The 21,355-nt window shown below is 41.1% G+C and overlaps 1 protein-coding gene across 4 annotated transcripts in view; it reads left to right on the top strand.

The window, feature by feature from the left end:
• The window catches only part of tep1 (telomerase-associated protein 1), a 60,265-nt gene that overhangs the window by 3,037 nt on the left and 35,873 nt on the right, over positions 1–21,355 (top strand). For all 4 annotated transcript variants that reach the window (XR_005640727.1, XM_039815963.1, XM_039815964.1 and 1 more), the window contains 16 exons: positions 772–936; positions 1,883–2,020; positions 2,250–2,321; positions 3,992–4,116; positions 4,524–4,681; positions 6,012–6,121; positions 6,294–6,372; positions 8,694–8,886; positions 9,739–10,018; positions 10,152–10,304; positions 10,746–10,817; positions 12,317–12,435; positions 12,624–12,692; positions 16,082–16,225; positions 16,331–16,622; positions 17,881–18,002. Coding sequence is in view for 3 of the 4 variants with exons in the window: in XM_039815963.1 (XP_039671897.1) it covers positions 772–936; positions 1,883–2,020; positions 2,250–2,321; positions 3,992–4,116; positions 4,524–4,681; positions 6,012–6,121; positions 6,294–6,372; positions 8,694–8,886; positions 9,739–10,018; positions 10,152–10,304; positions 10,746–10,817; positions 12,317–12,435; positions 12,624–12,692; positions 16,082–16,225; positions 16,331–16,622; positions 17,881–18,002 (2,291 nt within the window). In the remaining variant the exon portion in view is untranslated. The remainder of the gene's footprint in view (positions 1–771; positions 937–1,882; positions 2,021–2,249; positions 2,322–3,991; positions 4,117–4,523; positions 4,682–6,011; positions 6,122–6,293; positions 6,373–8,693; positions 8,887–9,738; positions 10,019–10,151; positions 10,305–10,745; positions 10,818–12,316; positions 12,436–12,623; positions 12,693–16,081; positions 16,226–16,330; positions 16,623–17,880; positions 18,003–21,355) is intronic.

Genomic DNA, 21,355 nt, shown 5'->3' on the forward strand with positions numbered 1-21,355 from the left:
AATTGTCATAGGCTCAGACATTTATCTTGTTTCATGTAAGTCATCCACTTTTGTCTGTCTATCAAAAGATAGGCCAACTTTTCCAGTGAATACATTTCATGAACAATATTAAACCATTACACTTTTCCTGGAGGATCAGTTCTACACCAAGTTTTTGTTATACTGGTGCTTTTTTGCTGGCTGCTGGCTCCCATAATGTCTCTTATTGTTGAATTTACAGTACATACTGTAGTCCCAGAAAGGTTTCAGTTGGTTTAGCGCAACTCCAGTAAAATGTGATTTGCTTCTGGATTGCCACCGAGCCTCCAACATCATTGTTGGGTGTTTAGCTGTCTGTCTGTCTGCTTTTGATATCTGGAATGTTATGAAGTTAGATGACTAGGAAAATTGTCATTTAACATGTTATTTTCCAACATGGTATGTCCATCATGTGACATTAGTTTTAGTGGATTAAAGGTGCCGTAGGTAGGATTGTGAAGATCCAGGACTGGCCCTGATTGGTGCATCTGAACAGGGAGCGTTGGATTTTTGCAAATCACACTTCAGGCTGTAGGTGGTGCCAGGGGAGCCAGATTCTTTTTTTAAATGACCTGCTTAATGTAGTTCTACTGGAACATAGGGTCAGTTTCAGCAAATATGACAGAAAGTTAGTTTTATAAGTCTTACCTACTGCACCTTTAATTGAGCCAGTGGATCATCATGATAGAAAATAGTTATAATAGTTTCCATCAATTTATGCACAGTGTGCTTGTTCTTTCTTTTACTCTTCAGGTGGCAGTTTATACTCGACAGGAGTTGAACATCCGCATCACAGCCAACTTCCTATTGGCTCTGGCTGCCAATCAGCCCTCCACCAAGCCACATGTGCGCAGATACTTCTGTGCTGCTGTACAGCTGCCCTCCGATTGGCTGGAAGTAGTCCGAATCTATAGTATAGTAAGTAGGGATGCACCGAATATTCGGCCACCGAAAATTTTTGGCCGAAAATGGCCCAAAAGGGCATTTTCGGTTTTCGGCCGAAATACCTTTATCACCGAAACAATACGGCCGAAAATGTTGTGATGACGCAAACAGAAAACGCGACCTGCACGTGTGTCAGTACCCGATCCGTTCCACCTGCAAAGCGTCTCCTAAGCAAAGAGGTTGAGACTGACCACGGAGTGAAAACAATGAAAAGTACGCTCTTAGAGTCTGTCAGCACACGTTTCAGTGAGATCTATTCGGATCCTCTGCACTTCATCGCGACTGTACTTGATCCGCGTTATAAAGACCATTACTTGGATGCGGAAATAAAGCAGGGCGCACGAGAAATTATCCAGGCCACGATGGATGCGGAGAACCCGCGTGGAGACGGAGACGGAGCAGCGCCCAGCGCAGGAGATCAGAGCGCAGAAAAAAAGACTTGTCTCGCTGCACCAGATGAGGGGCATGCACCCTCGTTGTCTGATATGTTCAGTGAAATCCTGCAAGAAAGTGCCTCAATTAATAATAATAATAATAATAATAATAACAATAGGTAAGCTATTCTGTTCTTAGGCTACTGTATACTGTATGTGACTATCAGATTGTAGCCATATTTCTGCTAGATATTTTTTTAATTAAACTTTAATATTAATTTATACAATTGCAATGCCTTGATTTTAGTAAAGTTAGTACACAGTCATAGCCATAAATGCAATGGTACTAATAATTGGCTTAATTTCTTTCGGTGTTTCGGTTTCGGTTTTCGGTCTTGGTTTCCTCTTTTTTCGGTTTTCGGTTTCGGCCAAGAATTTTCATTTCGGTGCATCACTAATAGTAAGTCTTGGCCAGTGATGGAATCTGGTTGTGTCAGTTCTGTTAGTTCTGTCCAATTTTCACATCATTTTTGTCTTGTTTCCAGTGCTTCAGTCGCTCCCTGCCAATGTGCCTGAAGAAGGCAATGGCTGACAAGTTCAAGCAGTTCAACGAGTATCAGCTGGCCAAATACAACACACGCAAACACCGCTGTAAACACAGCCGCAACAGGCGCGAAGCCAAGGTACAGAAGCATATATGTTGGTCTCTAATATTACACTGCTGTTACAGTAATAACAGACAGAAAACTGTTTGTCAGTATTAGTGCTTTGTTGATGCCAACACACTTTTAACCACCTCCACTGGAAATAGAATGAAACTTTTTTGAGGGTTTCTATTTTAGTACAGTTGACTCAAATATACTGTCTTCATCACTCATGATTTGTTCTACGTACACTATGTGTGATTTCCAGAAACCGAATGCTCAGCAGCTGAAACAGTGGGCAGGCCTGCTCAGATCAGATGAATCTATTCTGACGAAGTTTGTAAGTCAATGTGCAGTACTTTTCTAAAGTGTCACTAAATAATGTTTTTTCACTGCCACCCTCAGTAATGTTAGAAGTGGGGATTAGCAAGGGGTAGGCCCTTTTAGTTTCATCCATCTCTGCTGTGTATGCAGATATGGGATTAGTGCAGATTGTTAAAGGTGCCATATTGTAAATAGTGAGATGTTCTTATCTTTATTTAATATAAAACAGGTTGAGGTGCTATATAAATAATAATCAAGACACTCAATCAAAGAAATGCACACAGCCCAAATTCAGAAACTGTGCTTTTAAACGAGCTGTCAGGACTTCTGTGTGGTTGGGAAGACACAGCTATACTATATATAGGTAGAAAATGCTGCTACAGTGCCATTTGAGTCATTCCCCGGCTGCAATGACGCTGCAGAGACTCTGAGGGCTAGATTTATCAAGCCGTTTGCACCTGTTTCCAGGCGCTAATTGGTCGCAAAGACGGACGTAACCGATGCGGGCTATTTACAAACAGGGCGCATTTGGGTAAAATCGCAGATTGTCTGCCACATGAACGAGAAGAGACAAGTTGCGCTTTCAATATGCGTTCGTGGCAGGGTCGTGGGGAAAGTGGAAGTTCCACCCAAAAAGGTGGGAGGATAAGCGCAAAGTGCACCTAATTATATATTCCGTGGTATTTACAAAGACTGTCAGTAAGAGCGCGTCTCTATTCTGCGGGGGAAATTCTCCGCCTCTTAAAAGCAGGTCTAAACCAGCCGCAATCGAGTTTCCTCGTAGACCTTTATGCCGCTGGTGAAATGGCAACAGCAATTTGAGCAAGACGAAGACATAGGCAAGGCTGAAAATATTTTTAACACAAGAATCACACTTTGTCAGTGAACACAACATCATTTAGCGTTACAGATCAAGCAGCCATGCAATATTAGAGTTACTGGAAGAAATCAAAGATGAAATTGAATCTCCCACTCAGCGTTCACATCCCATTCCAGCAGTTGTTAAACCCCTCGCTACATTACAAATAGTGGCATCAGGATCATTTCAAACAGTCATAGCATCAGCAGTGGGAATATCGCAGTCTGCACTCAGCTATATCATAGCACAAGTACCGCTTTGCTACAGCGCAATTTACGGTATAGTGGGCGGAGAAAGACGCTGATTGCCTGATGGGTGTCAGGGTTGATAAATACTACGCAAAATGTGGAAGCATAGCGTGCGCTATTACCGAACTCGCATAAACAGACGCAGCGCAAACTGCGCTAGTGTTAGTAAATTAGGCCCTGAGTGCACATATGCAGAATACCCGGAAATGCTGACCGAACAGACTCGAATCACTGACCTCGCCAAACTGTCCGACGGGGGTTGGTGTGTCAGGGCCTTTTAAAGAGACAGGCGCTAAAACGGAGCGTTTCAGACAGAGGGGGAATACAGGGACATTCAGACAGGCCGTATAGGTAAAATAATGTTGTTAGTGTTTTTTTAACATTAAAGAATGTAAAAAAAAAAAATTCTAGTAGAAACCCAAAATACAGGAAACGAGCATAGTATGGGACCTTTTTTAACAAAAATTGTGATTTTAAAAAAAGAGAATTATTCTGAACATCAAGGCCCATCTTCTTGTTTTTGAAGAAACCTGGTCTCATGTGTAACCCTGGTTTATGTGTGTCTGTGTATGTGCACAGATGCAGGGAGAGCGCAGCAAGACTGTGGTGGATAAAAAGCAGAGTGAGTTCAGTATTAAGAAGATGATCAAGAGGCTTCATATTAAGGAACCGGCTGAACACGTTATGGCCATTCTGGGGAAAAAGTAAGCCACACATTCACACATTCACACACTGGTGACTCCCGCAGAGGCTACGACAGTACATGGGACTCGTCTCACTTTATCAGTTGGTTGAACTTAGTTATGAATAAGTATTTTTCCCTGAGCCCATGAACCACCTGCTCTCTGTGAGTTTATTCCAGAACTCCAGTTTACTTAAACTCCACTCTCCACATTTATCATCTATAATCAGTGTATAAACTTATAATACATAGTTTATAATGCATTATAAAGTAGTTATACGCAGATATGGGGACACTTTAAGTGTGGAACAATATCTTAAACATTTGTAACGTCTCCTACAAAGACATTTTCCTAGAGTAACTTTGTCGTACCACTCGGCTTGTCCTGCTTCCATTTTTAAAATGCGATTGTGGTTGTGTCGGTCCCAGGTATCCTGCTGATCTGAAGACGTTCACCCACAGTGGAATAAAGGGTGCATGGGACAGGGAGAGAGCCGGGAAGAGAATGAAGCTCAAAGAGCCAGAGACGTGGGAACGGCTGCTCAGCCTGGAGGGCAACAAGGCCGCCACCTGGGAGAAGCTCATAGGTCTGCCGCACGCACACACACACACACACAGACAGACAGACATACACACACACACACACACACACACACACACACAGGTAGATAGACAACTGTTTCCAAAATGTCAAGCTGTTCCATTAATCCAGGGGGATTTCTTTTTTTTTTTTCCTCCAGTTCCTCACACTTGTTAAAAGTAAAAAAGAAGTAAAGCCCTGCCTTGTTATCAGATGTACAGCATGTACAGGCTTGCTGTAAGATGAGTGTAATTACTGTATCACCAGTTCCAAGTGCATCACTATAGGAAAGAGTTCTGTCATAGGAAAAAGTTCTCTTAGTCATCACAAAAATCTTTCATCTTTTGTTTCTAAGTACTGTTTGACTTTACTGACCTGCTATGTCCAATCTGGTCCAGAGATTCAATCCAGCATTTTTCGAGTACACGACTATTAAATATGTTTATTCAAATCCATTTCAACACACTTTACATGGGACATAAGTCCAAAGATGCATGTATACATTTGAAAACACACACATACTGTATACACCTATAAATACTCAAACCATGTCCAAGATTATGGCTGGGTAATTTTTGATACCAGTACCGATACCAATTTTATACCCATTAAACAAAAAGATATTACAACATTACACATTACAGCACAAATATTTTCAGCTCCTGTACGTGTCTCTACGATGTGTAATGTTGACAGGCAATCAGCAGCATTATTAGATCTTGGTAGAAGCATGCTGCGTGCTTATTGGCTCACTGACTCTGATGAGATTTGCTCCCTAGGTATTGAAATTGGGCATTGAATAGTCTCGCATTGCCAGACCTTCCTCCACAGTGCTGCGGAGGAGGGTCTGGCTAGTCCGCACAGCATTCTGGGATAAGAGAAAAACGTGCTCTGGTTTATTGGCATTTCTTTAAACCAATCACAATCGTCTTGGGCGGCTGTAAGCACGGGACAGAGCCAGAGTTTTAGTTGTGCAACAGAAAACTCAGATTGGACAGATAGTCTATCTAGATGTCTGGATTTACCCTGCAGGGATCTGAGGAGCAGTTAACCATAGTCCTCATTAATCAACCAGAGTTTAAAATGCCAACACAAAGAAAGCGGAAGGAAACGGACATCTGGCCGAAAAGAAAGTACATCCAGCGAAATTTCAGGCGGCACTGGATCCATCCCGGAAGTGGAACGTCGTGGATATAGACTAGGCATTGAATGACGAGGCATTTTTTCGATACTCGATACTTTAGAGCCAATTAGTTTGGTGCCTAAAAAGTATTGAATTCAGTACCCAGTCCTATCCATGATGACACAAACTAATGAATAATGTCTCTACTGTGCAGACAATAAGTCTCTTCCATTCATGGCCATGCTGAGGAACCTGAGGAACATGATCACTAAGGGCATCAGTGAGGCTCATCACAAGAAGATCCTTAACAGACTGACCAACAAGGTGAGATCCAGCAGGGTGAAGCATCTACTACATCCTCATTGTAACGATTATAATAAAGTTAGTATACTGGGCTTTGGTTAGAGAAAAGAGACATTTTTCTGTTGATCAGTTTGTTGTTATGTTTTGTAATTAAAGATATCTATGTAACTATGTGTTTTGGATTTGTTTACAGAAAGCAGTTATTCAGAGCCGTCAGTTTCCCATCAGATTTCTCGCTGCCTACAAAGTCATCATGGAGCTTAGCACTTTGGGTAAGATATATATATATATACCAAGTGGCACTACACTGGAAAATAGGCCACTTCAAAAATAAGTTAAAAAAACAAACAATGAATCCAGGTGTTTTTTGCTTGTAATAAGTGAAAAAGAAATCTGCCAATGGAAAAATACACTTTGTAAGATTTATTGAAGTAAGATGATCTTCAGCTAAGATGATCTATCTTACAAATAACACAGCAGCTTATAAACCGTATGAGATGTCAAAAAAAGCTTCTTTCATCTGAGATCTGACTCATAAAAAGATTTTTTTCAAGACTCTTTCACTTAACGCATCGTCTAAAAACAAGTCCCTACATCTTACTGAAATATCACTAGTTAGGTCCTTGTTGTCTTATATTAAGTTTTATTAGATGTTTTGACTAGAAATAAGACAAATATATTTGTTAACATTTTTTGCAAAACCCTTTTGACTTCAAGTCCTATTAAAGAAACGTCTCTTTAAGTTATTTCATTTTTAAGACACGGTATCACATTCCACTTACTGTGTATTTGGGAAAAGGCTGAGAGTCCTATCATGACAAAAAGGAGAATTAAACAAGAATAACATTAAAAAAATTTAAATGGTAAAAAACAATAATGCAAAATGAATAGAACTGCATTGTATTGTAAAAGCAAGTGCTCTTTTACATTGTTCTTATTGTCAACAAATATTTGGCTGCGACTAATGATTGTTATTATCGATTAATCTGCCGAGTATTTTATTGATTGATTGAACAGTGAAATGTCCAACACAACATCCTGCAGATCAAAGTGACGTCCTCAAATATCTTGTTTTCTATAATCCAAAACTCAAAAAATATTCAGGTTACTATCATGTAAGACCAAGATAAAGATATCACTGAGCTGTAAGCTTTTTTCTTTTTTTTTACATCTTCAGTAGGAACTAATCCGAATCAGAAAAAGATTTATTGCAAAGTAATTAACACTTACAAGGAATATGCCTTGGTGGTTGGTGCGTACATTAACATCTTAAACATTAATATGAAATAAATTAGCTTGAACTGGGGTGTGTAGAACAAAAGTTACTGACAGTTAAAATTGCTTTGTGTACAAAAGGGCTGTGTGCAGTCATTGAGGAAGCGGCTGTACTCCGAGTGAATTCTGATGGACATAGGAATGCATTGCGTAACAGACATAAGCAGAAAAACAGTTAAAGTTAAGAGAATAGAAGGGGAAGTTGCACCACACAGAGGACCTTGGTGTGTGTGTTTGTGAAAGATAACCGTTTCTGTCTAAGAAACTAGAAGACACCCCCTTGTGTGGAGAGAATAAAAACGCAGGGATACCTTAGATAGAAGCTCATTTGGACGGAGACTGTGGTGGACCGAGCTTCGACTTCGTGTCTGTCGCTAGGGAAACTTAGACTCTGTTTGTGAACCCACAATTGTGTTGTAACTTTTATGCTGGACTCGGTAAACTTTGCTTAACTGAACTCTTCGTCTCAGATTGATCCTTGTGTTTTGGTAAACATTAAAGGAACACGCCGACTTATTGGGAATTTAGCTTATTCACCGTAACCCCCAGAGTTAGATAAGTCCATACATACCCTTCTCATCTCCGTGCGTGCTGTAACGCTGTCTGACGGATCCAGTGGCAGCAGCCCATCACAGAAAATGCAGCTGGAGCCGTCAGACAGCCTTACAGCACGCACGGAGATGAGAAGGGTATGTATCGACTTGTATAACTCTGGGGGTTACGGTGAATAAGCGAAATTCCCAATAAGTTGGCGTGTTCCTTTTAAGTCAGATTAAAGAAGGTGCAGGAATTAGGTAATTGGAGTCTGATTTCTCTGGCCTTAGGGCCTTATTTTGGGCCTGTCTTTCGGACGAATTCCTACTACAAGTGCCCTTAGTCAGGGTAGGTGAGTCAGAAATTATTGAGAGATGGACTAACACCTTGTTGGTTTTGGTCCTTTCATGGGATTTGTTGAGGATATGAAAAATGCTGAATAATGCCAAATGATTGGTCAGCTTTAAATATAAAACCAAAGCCCAATATTAACTAAGATAAATTTAGACAAACTAACATATCAGCATTATGCCGCCTAAACATGATCCGCAGTAAAATGGCGTGCTAGGGCCAAAGAGCCAAAGCGAAGCGCAGGTATACGTTCTGGAATTGGTTGCGCCTTGAAAGGTCAGCGGCAACGTAGCTCTCACCATAGGAAAACAATGGAACGGCCAGCGCAGAGCAGTTTTACTGCGGATCATGTGAAGGCGGCCTAAGCTTGCTTAATCAAGTGTACCTCTTGACATTCTGCAACAAAGAACACATGCTGTACCTCCTCTTCTAGCCTCAGCATCAGAGCAAGCTGTCCCCCCTGTTAAAGAGATTCTGAAGGGCATCCTGAGTAAGATTCCCAAAAGCAAGCGCCTCAATTGTCTAGATTGGGACACGACTCCGAGGAGCCGGCTGAGGGTGACGCTTGGAGTGCCGTTCATCTATCGACTCTACCGAGCCAAGAAGGACCAGCTCCTGAAGGCCAAGTATGAACACGTCTTTTCAGTTCCAGCTAATTTCTCTGATACTATCCCAATGTATTGCATTTTAAATTTAAACTTCATTTTGTTTTTGTTGTCTGTGGCTGATGCAACACTGAAAAGAAAAAAAAAAAAAATATATATATATATATATATAAATATATATATATATATATATATATATATATATATATATATATATATATATATATATATATATATATATATATATATATATATATATATATATATATCCAGTGCACAGGAAGTGAGAGAAGTGACAGCAGTTTAAAATAAACCGCAAAACAATTGGTTAGTTAGCTTGAGCAGTGATGGCTGCTGTGACTAAAAAAAGAGCAGCACCTATAGAAATTCAAACAGATAATAAGTAGTAAAAGATGTCTCTGAACTGCAGCCTGGCAAGTGATTTTAAGGAAGCGCAAAACCATCACAACAAAACTCCTGCACACCAAAGATGCAGCCAAGCATTATTTTTTCGCTCAGATGGAGAATTTGTTTGGTTAGAACAGTTAAAGGGACAATTTGACATCTGCACGGATAAAAAGAAAAGAAAAGTATGCCTAAGGTTTTTAGACTCTGTGAGCTCTTTTAAAAAGCAGCTAAAAACCCATCTGTTCAGAAAGGCATTTGGGTGGTAGATGTGTTAAATGTGTCTCCTTCAATATTTTATTTGGTGTTTTGTCTTTGCTTGATTTAGGCCTACACTACATGACTGTACTAGATGTTATTTCTTTGATTGTGAAGCACTTTGTGACTGGTGTCTGTGAAAGGTACAATATGAATAAATTTTGCTTGATTGCTTGCTAACTGTTTCTGTTTCTGTGTCTGTGCATCCAGTCAGAGACGGTACACTGTCGCTCTGTTGGACCGTTACCGCAAGGCTCTGGAGACGGCGGTGCAGATCTCCTGTCGTTACAACGTGCCCCCGCTCCCTGGACGCACCATTATCCTGCTCCCCATTAGGATGAATGATAACGAGGATTGGGGTCGGAAACAAGACTTCTGCCTCCCACCAGACCCCGAGCAAAGCAACGATGAGGAGACAGAGGAAGAAGAAGAGAGCGGGACGGGGAAGAAGAAGAAGAAGAAGAATGAGCAGGACAAGCTTGCTCCTTCTGTGAGTTTTCTTCTGATTAGCAACAAAGGAAGGCTGACTTATTTGACTCAGCTTAAAACTCCAGTTAGTGTCGTTCCAACTGTACTTTCTTTAACTTATTTCTTATCTCTCCTCTCCTTTTACATTCTCTTAGGTAATGGAGATGGCAGTTTTGCTCTCTCTGATGATTGGCAGCAGCGCAGAGGACAGTCAGATCTGCATTTGTGATTGGAATTGCCGTGAAGAAGTCAAGCTGAAGTCTGATGTTCTTTTGGATAATGTCAGGATTGTGATGAAGCAAATAAAGGTCAGGGCTTTTTTTCTGAGGTATCCTTCTTGTGTTGTCTACTTTAACATGAAACATGTCATTTTAGCTTTCATGTAGAGTGAGTCAACAGAAAACAAGTACTTTTTAAAAGATTTTATTGGGTGGCCTTTTGCCTTTTTATTTGATAGGACAGGTGTAGTAAGGACTCAGCCTTCAGTATATGGGGCGCGTATTTTGTATTTTTTTAAATTTTATTTTCAGGAAATTTGCACATTTGATGAACATGTACAGCAGTACACATAAAAATGCCAGATTGTAGCCCCATGGGCTAATTTCCATCTGTAGTCCATTAGGCAGGTTGAAGTTACAATAAAAAGGACAAAAGATATACAGTAGTGACATTTGCTATATAAAACGGGGAGAAACCGGAAGAAAGAAAAACAGGACAATTCTTTATTAATGAAAACTTTTTTTTCACAGGCACTAAACGAGAAGGCCCTTGAAGATTGGGACTGTTTAACCTTCTCAAGTATGTTTTCCAAGAAAAACAAGGTTAGTTTATTTAGAGTTTATTTGTACTGTTAAAGGTCCAATGTGTGGGAATTTCTCCCATCTAGCTTTGAGATGATATATCGCAGTCAACTCTCTCGTGCCACGCAGTTCAAAGTACGTATTACAGCTACGGTAGCCGCCACGTTTGAAAAAGCTATATATAAAAATATTGCTCTTTTCAATATCCTTTTTCATTTTTCTTGTCGAAGTTTGGATTTTGAATACGTGTGGTGCTCCATGTTTCCATCTTCAAACTTGCCGGGGCCGGGAAGCTACGATACCCATTAGCAGCATTAGCAGCACCTGTGAGTTTATCATGTGACAGCGAAAACGCGAAAGGCGGCGCAGTATGTCCTGTATGTCCCTTACCGGCTAACGTATTTCAAGATGCCGCATGAATATGGAGCGTCTACCCCAGTTCATGCGAATGTAAAATTCCAAGCCAATAGGAATACTTGGAATTGATAGGTGGTGGTAAATATTCATGAAAAAGGACAAGTTTGTGAACGGTCAACACAGATTTCGATAATGAACAACTAAACACGTTACACACTGGACCTTTAAATAAAAATAAGATCATGCTGTCCTTATTTTGTATGATATATGCTAACACAACTAATGTTAAAGCCTTCAAAGACTCAATGGTGAATGTTGCCTGAAAGGGACAGCTAGCTAGCTAGTTAGCTAGGATGTATAAGGGGTGTTGTAGAGATGTTGCCAAAGCTTTTAAAAAACAATGCTAATAGATATGAAGCACCTGATCAGTCATGCACCTTTATCAGACAACTTAGTATGCAAAAGACAAAGCTATTAGGGAAAAAAAGCTTGTGTCCCTGTTGCCACACCCTGGCAAAGAAGGTTATAGCTGCTGCAGTTTGATTACTTATGCCACCTGCAGGCAATAAGTGTTAAAGTCAATTTTATTTTATTTTTAGCTGTGGTCTCTTTCTGTGTTTTTTTTTAGGTTTTACAGTTAATACTCCTACCACCTGTGTCAATAAAAAAGAGATTTTAAAGTCATTTCAATGATACTTTAATAAAAACTTCAAATATTAGCACCACAGACAGTGGTACAGTTAGTTTAACTAACTCCACCCTCTGCTGTTATTTCTAATAATTAAAATATATTGTTCGGATCCCCCTCAGGTGTACCCCCTCCTCCCTCAGGAGTAACCAGGCACAAACAGCAGCTATATTAAAATAAATAAAGACACACTTGAGTTATAATATTATTTGCCTGCAGGGGGCACACGTGTCACAGTTGCAGCAGCTTTTACAGTACTTTCCTTGCCTCTAGACGGCACGCGTCTGCGTATTAACATGTAGTTCTAAAATACTGCTCCAAGGTGGCTTAATTTGGACTGGAACTGTAAGTCCTAAAAACTGGTCTGAGTTTCAGGTAGTTTACGACACGTTTTGTCGATAACGAGTCAAAGGCCGCTGCTTTAGACAGTACTGTGTCCTCGTGATCCTTGACCTGACATGCTTATGCATCTCAGGTTGACAACATCATCCTGCTAACTGACATCTGGGACGATGGTGAAGTGGAGTGGACCGTCAACAGCTACCAGAAGGACGTAAACAACAAAGCCCTCATTGTTCAAATCCGCTTGTCGAGGTAATGCTCTAAATTAACCATTAACTCTCTGTTTTCTTGCAACTTTCTATTAGCATAGACAGGTCATTTTTAATATTTGTTGTTTGCACTGCCTCAAACGGAATTCACTACCATTTAACTTTTTGCTGGTTTCTGTTTCTTCCTGTTTATAACTTGAATGTATTTCTTGATGTATTCTCTACTTGCAGTACGCCAGATGAGTTCATCCCTGACAGGAACTATGTGAAGCTGTCCGGCTTAAATGAGCAAATACTGAGGTAAAATGTCTGGTTGCTCACGTCTATCCAAAAAACAGAATTAGAGGATTTATATAAATGTAAGAAATGTTAAGTCCAATGGCACTTTAAAGCAAACTGTTGGCTTTTTGATTATGATAGGAACTAAATAGGATCAATATCAGTCTTGTATCTGCCTGTTAAATATGAAGCTGGAGCCAGCAGCTGGTTAGCTTAGCTTAGCACAAAGACTGGAAACGGCTAGCCTGGCTCAGTTTGAAGGTAACAAAATGCACCTACCAGCACCTCTAAAGCTCACTAGTTAACATGTTATCTTGTTTGTTTGATCTGTACAAAAACAGAAGTGTGAAAACGACCAGGAAGTCATTGGTTCTTGCCAAGAAATAGTCTGGCACAGAATTTAAGGGAGACACATTCTACTGCCAGGTGGGAACACACATACCTAGAGCTGTCCACTTGTGATACGATCACGCAGATTCGATTTTAAAACCATGTTGGAATGGGGCCAAACCGCTAATTGTTATTTGTACATTTCAGTTTATATACAGAGTATACAAAATTAGTAAACTTTAGAGGTGTTGATAGGTACATTTTGTTATTTTTTGACAGAGCCAGACTAGCTGTTTGCCATTTACAGTCATTATGCTAAGCTAAGCTAACCGGCTGCTGGCTATAGCTCCATATTTCAACCAAGCCCCCAGGAGGAGCGCTAAGTCTATATGCCAACATGGGCTTAGCGGATAACGGTGGTACTGCACCCCATGGCCCAGAAAGACTTTTCACATAGACATTACAAAAAGAATGAAACGTCTATATTTCAGCGGATGATTTGTTTCGGGGTATATCAACCTACCAGCCCGAACACTGAAAGGGTCCTTGTTTAAAACGTTACGTTTTTAACATTTTTAACATTCACTAGAAGCAAATCCAGAATTATTAAATTTGAAATGATGAACGTGCATAATGGACGCGAGCAGACCCACGGGACTGCGCACGTCCGCTCACATGACTGTTCTCCCAAGCTCATGTAGCTAGCTGTAATAATGGATATAGCTAGCGAATAGTTGTAATTCACCATGTGTTCTATTAATCCGTCCATGGTTTTATCTTATGAAGTTATGATACATCCGAGGGAGGTATGTAACTATGTTGTAAAGCCTAACGTCATTAGCGTTTCCCAAACTGGCGGGGCTATCGGCTTGCTAGCTAGTTGCTAACATCAGGGTTAGCTAGCATGGCTGTATTAAGATCATGCCTACATAACGTTACTACAGACATAGTGATTACATGGCCTTGGTTCTCTCCTATGATCCATCATAATCATAATCATCTATGTATCATAACTTCATGTATCATAACTTCCTAAATTATCCTCTGAAATATAGACGTTTCTTTCGCCATGTAATGTCTATGTGAAAAGTCTTTCTGGGCCATGGGGTGCAGTACCACCATTATCTGCTAAGGCCATGTTGGCATATAGACTTAGCGCTCCTCCTGGGGGCTTACAGTCCAAATTAAGCCACCTTGGAACAAAGCCACTTTTCACAAGCTCTTTTATTAAAATAGATTGTGATTAAAATAAAATGCAAAGACAGGGTTTCCTTTACCAGTTTGAAAATATACCGCTGCAGAAAATGTAAATGAAAGTTATCTAAAATAAATAGTTTAGGATATATAAAAATATTAAAAAAAAAATATATATATATATATATATATATATATATATATATAGAGTTATCTGAGAAAGCTCCTTCACTTGTTTTCAACAACAATAACTGACTGATTAAAAAAAAAGAGGACGCCCGGATAGCTCAGTTGGTAAATATAGAGGTTTGACTCCGACCTGCGGCCCTTTCCTACGTCATTCCCCCCCCCCTCTCTCTCTCCATTCATGTCTTCAGCTTTCCTATCAAAATAAAAGCCGAAATCTTAAAAAAAAAAAAAAAAATGGAGACTGCAATAACAGAGAGTTACCAGCGGAAACACTGGTACCATTACAGGTTTCCCTCTCATACTTAACAATATACAGCTGTGTTAATAACAATTAAAACTGTAGACAAATGTAAGTAGTTTGGACCGGCGGCGCTGTCATACCTGTCAAGTTTTGGATTTGAAAATAAGGGAAATTTTCCGGTGCCCACCGCGAGCAGTCCCACTACCCCAACCAAGCTCCAGAATCCCTTACATTTTAAGACCGGTGTACAAGAAAGCTAAAATCACCACTTGATGCAAAATGCTGAAAACATTTACAATTTATAACATTGCTTGTCTTTACATTTACATTTTATTTTCATTCCACACATTCTTTTCATTTCATATTGATTTTCTTTTACAGTTTTTCTTTTCATTTCACATAACCTTTCTTTACTCTTTTAGTGAGTTATTGTACAAATTTGTTGCAGACTTTGCATTCTTTAAGACTGTTTTGGAAGGAGTGTATTTGTGGGCTGGGCCAGAGTAGTTAATTTTACATGAGAGTAGAGCACAAACAGTTCTGTTGTCTAACGTCATCCTATTCATGTAACAATCTTTCGTACCATGCTAAACACCCTTTCTCAACTTGCATTGCTATGGGGAATGCATAGTAAAGCCTTCAGAAGTTTTGGCAGCGCACCGTCTCTGTCGTAGCGTCCATCATCCGTCTGTTTTTTTCCCTGCGTTGTTACTCATCATCTGACCTCACACACTAACCTCGCGACAACTGCCACCTACAGTACCTGTAGTAGGCATAGATATATGCTGTAGTAGGCTACTGCCTACTGCAAGTTATCGCGAGGCTAGACAGAGCTCAGATTGGGAATGTTTTTTGTTTTTTTTACTCAGCTCGGGCCCGGGCTATTATTATTTTTTTAATAACGCAGGTTAAAATACGGGAGATTTACAGGAAAATACTAATACGCGAGGACGGCGGGAAAGAAGGGTAAAATACATGACTTTCCCGGCCAAAATACATGACTTTCCCGGCCAAAATGGGATACTTGACAGGTATGGGCGCTGTGTCTCTCCATGTTGCAGGGAAGCCGTGTGAATGGGGGCGGGGCTGCGTGGAGGAGAGATCCAAACACAGGCACGGCTTTACAGAAGGAATGGGTCATGTAACGCAACATTAAACCATATCGATATAAACGACATCGCTTTGTTCGTGGAGAGGCAGCGGATGCGAGGACGTTAGGTGCACCGGTGCAACCTAGGAAAAATCTTAGTCGCACCCTTACAAATTTTGGTCGCATTTGTGACCAAATTGGTCGCACTCTAGAGCCCTGCACTAAAACTGAGCATTTCAGGAAAAAAATAGTTTTTTGAACATTAAAGCTTGTAAACATGTTCTAGAAGAAACCCCAAATACAAGCATGAACCTGAAAATGAGCATCATATGGGACCTTTAACTATTTCTTGGACTATGTAACCAGGTTTGTGGCAGAACGAGGATCCTCCAGGCTGCTGGAACATGTTGAGCATTTAGACAAACTGTACAACGTCCCACCACCAGAGGGAGCTAAAGACCCTCAGACCACAAACCATGTCGTCCCGATACCAGCCAGCCCCAACCTAAGGTAACTTTTATTTTGTGGCGAAGAAGCAAATCCGAACAGCTTTCTGCTTAACATTGAAGTCCAGGAGACATTTCCTTTAACACCGACACCTTTCTCTGTCGTCAGGTGGCGAGGCGTTCGTGTGTTTATCTCCTCCACCTTCAGAGACATGCACGCCGAGCGCGACATCTTGGTGCGGAGCGTGTTCCCAGAGCTCCGGCGCCGTGCCGCGCCCCACTGCCTATACCTGCAGGAGGTAGAGCTGCGTTGGGGCGTGACAGAGGAGGAGTCGGGCCGGGCCACCGAGCTGTGCCTGTCAGAGGTGTGTCGCAGCCAGATGATGGTAGGCATCCTGGGGGAGAGGTACGGCCTGGTGCCTCCCAAGCCTGTCCTGCCTGACCTGCCGCAGCACAGCTGGGTAAGACCTGGTATTATCACATCAAATCAAAGCTCTGCACACAATGTGCTCAGTGTAAATATTAGGGCTGCACGATATGCGGAAAATATGCGATAATGTTGTTGAATATCACGATAACGATATTACTTGCGATGAATTCACACATATTAAAGTGTACTCAGTTCTGCTGCTTGCAGTATTCTTCCAAAATACAACAAACTTTTATTGAACAAAATAGAACATTGTGTTGGATATACACCAGTTACATTTTATTTATTTTTTTAGAATATTTGTTGGCCATTTCAGGCCTTTATTTTTGACAGGAAAGCTGAAGACATGAAAAAGTAGAGAGAGGGGGAATGACATGCAGCAAAGGGCCGCAGGTCGGAGTCGAACCTGCGGCCGCTGCATCAAGGAGTAAACCTCTATATATGTGCGCATGCTCTACCAACTGAGCTACCCGGGCGCCCGACAGTTACATTGTAAAAATCTGTGAGTGTATTTCGAGCAGCCTTTCGCCATGCGTTTATTGCGCCAGTTGATATCGGATGATGATAAAAAAAACTATATATATTGTGCAGCCATAGTAAATCTATAAATTAAGTACTGGTGCTTTATTCTGTGCAAGAACCTGGTTTATTGAGATTGGGATTCAAATTTGCTCACTTAAATTCTCAGAAAACTATTTAAAGAGAACTGCACTATCTTCCCATGAGGATTATTTTTATTATTATAACTTTATGATAACTAAGAGCCTTAAATTTGATTCTTCAGATCTTTAAATAAAATGGAACAAGTTAAGTCAATAAAATCAAACATAGAAAATAAGATGAACAATCAAGGTTGACATAAGAAAAATTATTAAATTAAATGAAATTGACTGGACTTAAGGGATTTAAATTTGTTGAATAGAAGTCTCCTAATGCAAGTCTCTATCGCTGAAATGTGTTGTGAAACTAGTCACCTGTTGCATCATAGATCGGTTGAAATGAATAATTATCCTGAAATAAAGGTAGCAAAAAAGGTTTTGTACTTGTAACTGAAGATCATTATTTGAAGCTAGAATGTTAGTAGTCTTGCATGACCTATCAATGTCAGCAACTGATGAAGTAACCATTGCGATATTGTATATGTTGGTGATTATATGAAAAAACAATCAAACTACCTTTTATACTTTCATGTAAAAGAGGATGAGAGTGTCTGTTTTTAGATGTGAATTTCAATCTAAGATATTCTCTAAAATAATGAAAGAATGCATGATTTATTTCTCGGTGTGCAGCTGGCGTCGGCCCCAGCAGGCCTGTCCATCACCGAGATGGAGATCCGTCAGTTCCAGGCTCTTTACCCCGACACAGTACAACAGCGAATGCTCGGCTACTTCAGAGATCCAAACATCACCAAGTATATAATCCATGCTCACATTCACACATTTGTCTAACTTTTCTCTTTATAATGTTTAAAGCTCACATATGTTACACCTTTCTGGAGTTTTATTTGAAGTTTTGATATCCTTAAGAAGATATTTGTGGTTTTAATTACCAAAAACCATCAATATAGTTTTACAGCCCCCCCTCTCAGAAGCTCTGCTAAGAGCAGGTTGATTTTTTTCCTGTCTTATTAATAGTCCTGGTCCTCTCTTCTGATTGGTCGATTGTTTTCTGAGTGACGCACGGCCAGGCCAACCACAGGTAACATGTTGTAGCCTGTTGTGCAGTTGACTGTAGATTGACCGTTTTGACCCTTTTATGGTACTTACATAGCCCCTAGACCAGTGTTTCTCAAATGGGGGTGCACATACCCCTAGGGATACTTTGGAGTACTGCAGGGAGTACATGAGATTTTTCCAAAATGCAAATTTAAAAATATGTCATGGGGCCTCTAGCCCATCCAGTAAGAGTGTTTGCCCCATGTTGGCTATGTCCTGCAGCGGCACAGGTTCAAATCTGACCTGCTGCCCTTTGCTGCATGTCATCCCCCATCTCTCTCCCCCTTTCATGTCCATCCACTGTCACTACATAATAAAGGGAAAAGCCCCCAAAAAATAATCTTTAAAAATATCCATCCATCCATCTTCCATCTTCGTCCGCTTATCCGATGTCGGGTCGCGGGGGGAGCAGCTCCAGCAGGGGACCCCAAACTTCCCTTTCCCGAGCAACATTAACCAGCTCCGACTGGGGGATCCCGAGGCGTTCCCAGGCCAGGTTGGAGATATAATCCCTCCACCTAGTCCTGGGTCTTCCCCAAGGCCTCCTCCCAGCTGGACGTGCCTGGAACACCTCCCTAGGGAGGCGCCCAGGGGCATCCTTACCAGATGCCCGAACCACCTCAACTGGCTCCTCTCGACGCAAAGGAGCAGCGGCTCTACTCCGAGCTCCTCACGGATGACTGAGCTTCTCTCCCTATCTCTAAGGGAGACGCCAGCCACCCTCCTGAGGAAACCCATTTCGGCCGCTTGTACCCTGGATCTCATTCTTTCGGTCATGACCCAGCCTTCATGACCATAGGTGAGGGTAGGAACGAAAACTGACCGGTAGATCGAGAGCTTTGCCTTCTGGCTCAGCTCTCTTTTCGTCACAACGGTGCGATAGATGGAATGTAATACCGCACCCACTGCGCCGATTCTCCGACCAATCTCCCGCTCCATTGTCCCCTCACTCGCGAACAAAACCCCAAGGTACTTGAACTCCTTCACTTGGGGTAAGGACTCATTCCCTACCTGGAGAAGGCATTCCATCGGTTTCCTGCTGAGAACCATGGCCTCCGATTTAGAGGTGCTGATCCTCATCCCAACCGCTTCACACTCGGCTGCGAACCGATCCAGTGAGTGCTGAAGGTCACGAGGCCGGATGCCATCAGGACCCGTCCGTGCTAAAGAGCAGCGATGAGATCCCCAGCCCACCGAACTGCAACCCCTCCCCACCCCGACTACGCCTCGATATCCTGTCCATAAATATTACAAACAGGATTGGTGACAAAGCGCAGCCCTGGCGGAGGCCAACCTCTTTAAAAATATGTCATGCATTATTCTGAAAATAATTATACTATAATAATGAATGATCTTAGTGATGAATTTGAAACATTTGAAACGTAGCATTTAAAGATCCCATGGCATGAAAATGTTACTTTATGAGTTTTTTTTTTAATATTAATATGTGTTCCCCCAGCCTGCCTGTGGTCCCCCAGTGGCTAGAAATGGTGATAGGTGTAAACCGAGCCCTGGGTATCCTGCTCTGCCTTTGAGAAAATGAAAGCTCAGATGGGCCGATCTGGAATCTTCTCCTTATGAGGTCATAAGGAGCAAGGTTACCTCCCCTTTCTCTGCTTCGCCCGCCTTGAGAGAGAGGCATCATGGGCGTTTCCCAATATTTGTTCTTCTATTGACTTGTGTGCTTGTGTCCCTGTGAAACGTCATCTCGTGTTGCCAAAGTACTGTCCCAATACACAAGTTCCCATTTCGCCAAGAACAGTTAAAATTCCCGGATGTATTCTTGACATGCCCATTTACCGAGGATACATCGATTGGTAACTTGTATTAACTTCGCAGCACCTGTATCCCAACATTCATTTCGGCATTCAATGATGGTTGGATATCCAGTACATAGGCAGCCCAAAAACGGGACAATTTTAACAATTTTTGCCATCTTATTCATCACTAAATTCACTTCTGAGAACCTTTTAGGCGAGAAATGAACGGTTTAGATTTCGAATATAGGCAGTCTTGTGAAAATCTTTGCCGAATTGACAATTTGCTCCAAAGTTTTCGGAGTTCCATAAAATGACGCGGCCGCCAGCTTGCGCCTGCCGGGGCCGCTTGCTCGGCGCTCGGACAGTCCCACTCGGACATCCCGCTGTAAGACTTAGGTCTTTTAGACCGGTCCCGTAAATAAGAGGCTTTTATTTCGCCGTTTCGGGATTGTTTGTTTAAATATCACAACACATGTGGTTAACTGTCTTTTCGGAGTTAAACTCAACACACACACACACATACACACACACACACACACACACACACACACACACACACACATACACACAGCAGGCAGAGGAGAGATATACCATAGATAGACTGTATATTATTAGTCTATGAGATATACCCGTTAGTTTTCGGGAGACTTGTTTAAATTATGCCATAGGCTATAGCCTACATTATATTTTGTATTTAGTTCATATTTTAGGTGTATTTGTTTTCTGATTTATTAGAAGTTGAGTTTCAGTCTTTATGATAAATGAACAGTTGTACATAAAGTGGTAACATGCTATAACATGTAATGTAGACACCAGGGGAGACACCAACCTTTATAATTTGAATTTCTAATTTCCATCTCCCTGGGCATATACAGGGCACTACAATAATATAGAAATGATAATTCCACATAACACTAATAGGAACACATAGGACACACCAGTGCATATGCCTATTTATTTGTTTAATTTAAACTGACTTAAACTTATACACTAATAATAGTAGGGATCATGTTCCACTCTTTAGAATAAGTAAGGGGTGTTTGAGCTAAACCATAAACAATAAAATTAAAGCTCAATTAGTTTTATTTTTCAATATTATTGCAATAGTTGTAGCATTATGAGGTTTTCTTGTCCGGAGATCATTTTAATACAAAATGGTTATATTGTTGTGGTTTTTATTGCTAGCTGGTATTTTGGAGCCTTGCAGGTAGCCTCTGTGCTGGGAGTGTTGAGCAATAACAGGAAGAACGCATCGTCTCAAACTGTTAACAGCGTTTTCTGTGCTTGTG

The sequence above is a fragment of the Perca fluviatilis genome, chromosome 11, assembly GCF_010015445.1.
Source record: "Perca fluviatilis chromosome 11, GENO_Pfluv_1.0, whole genome shotgun sequence".
NCBI lineage: Eukaryota > Metazoa > Chordata > Actinopteri > Perciformes > Percidae > Perca > Perca fluviatilis.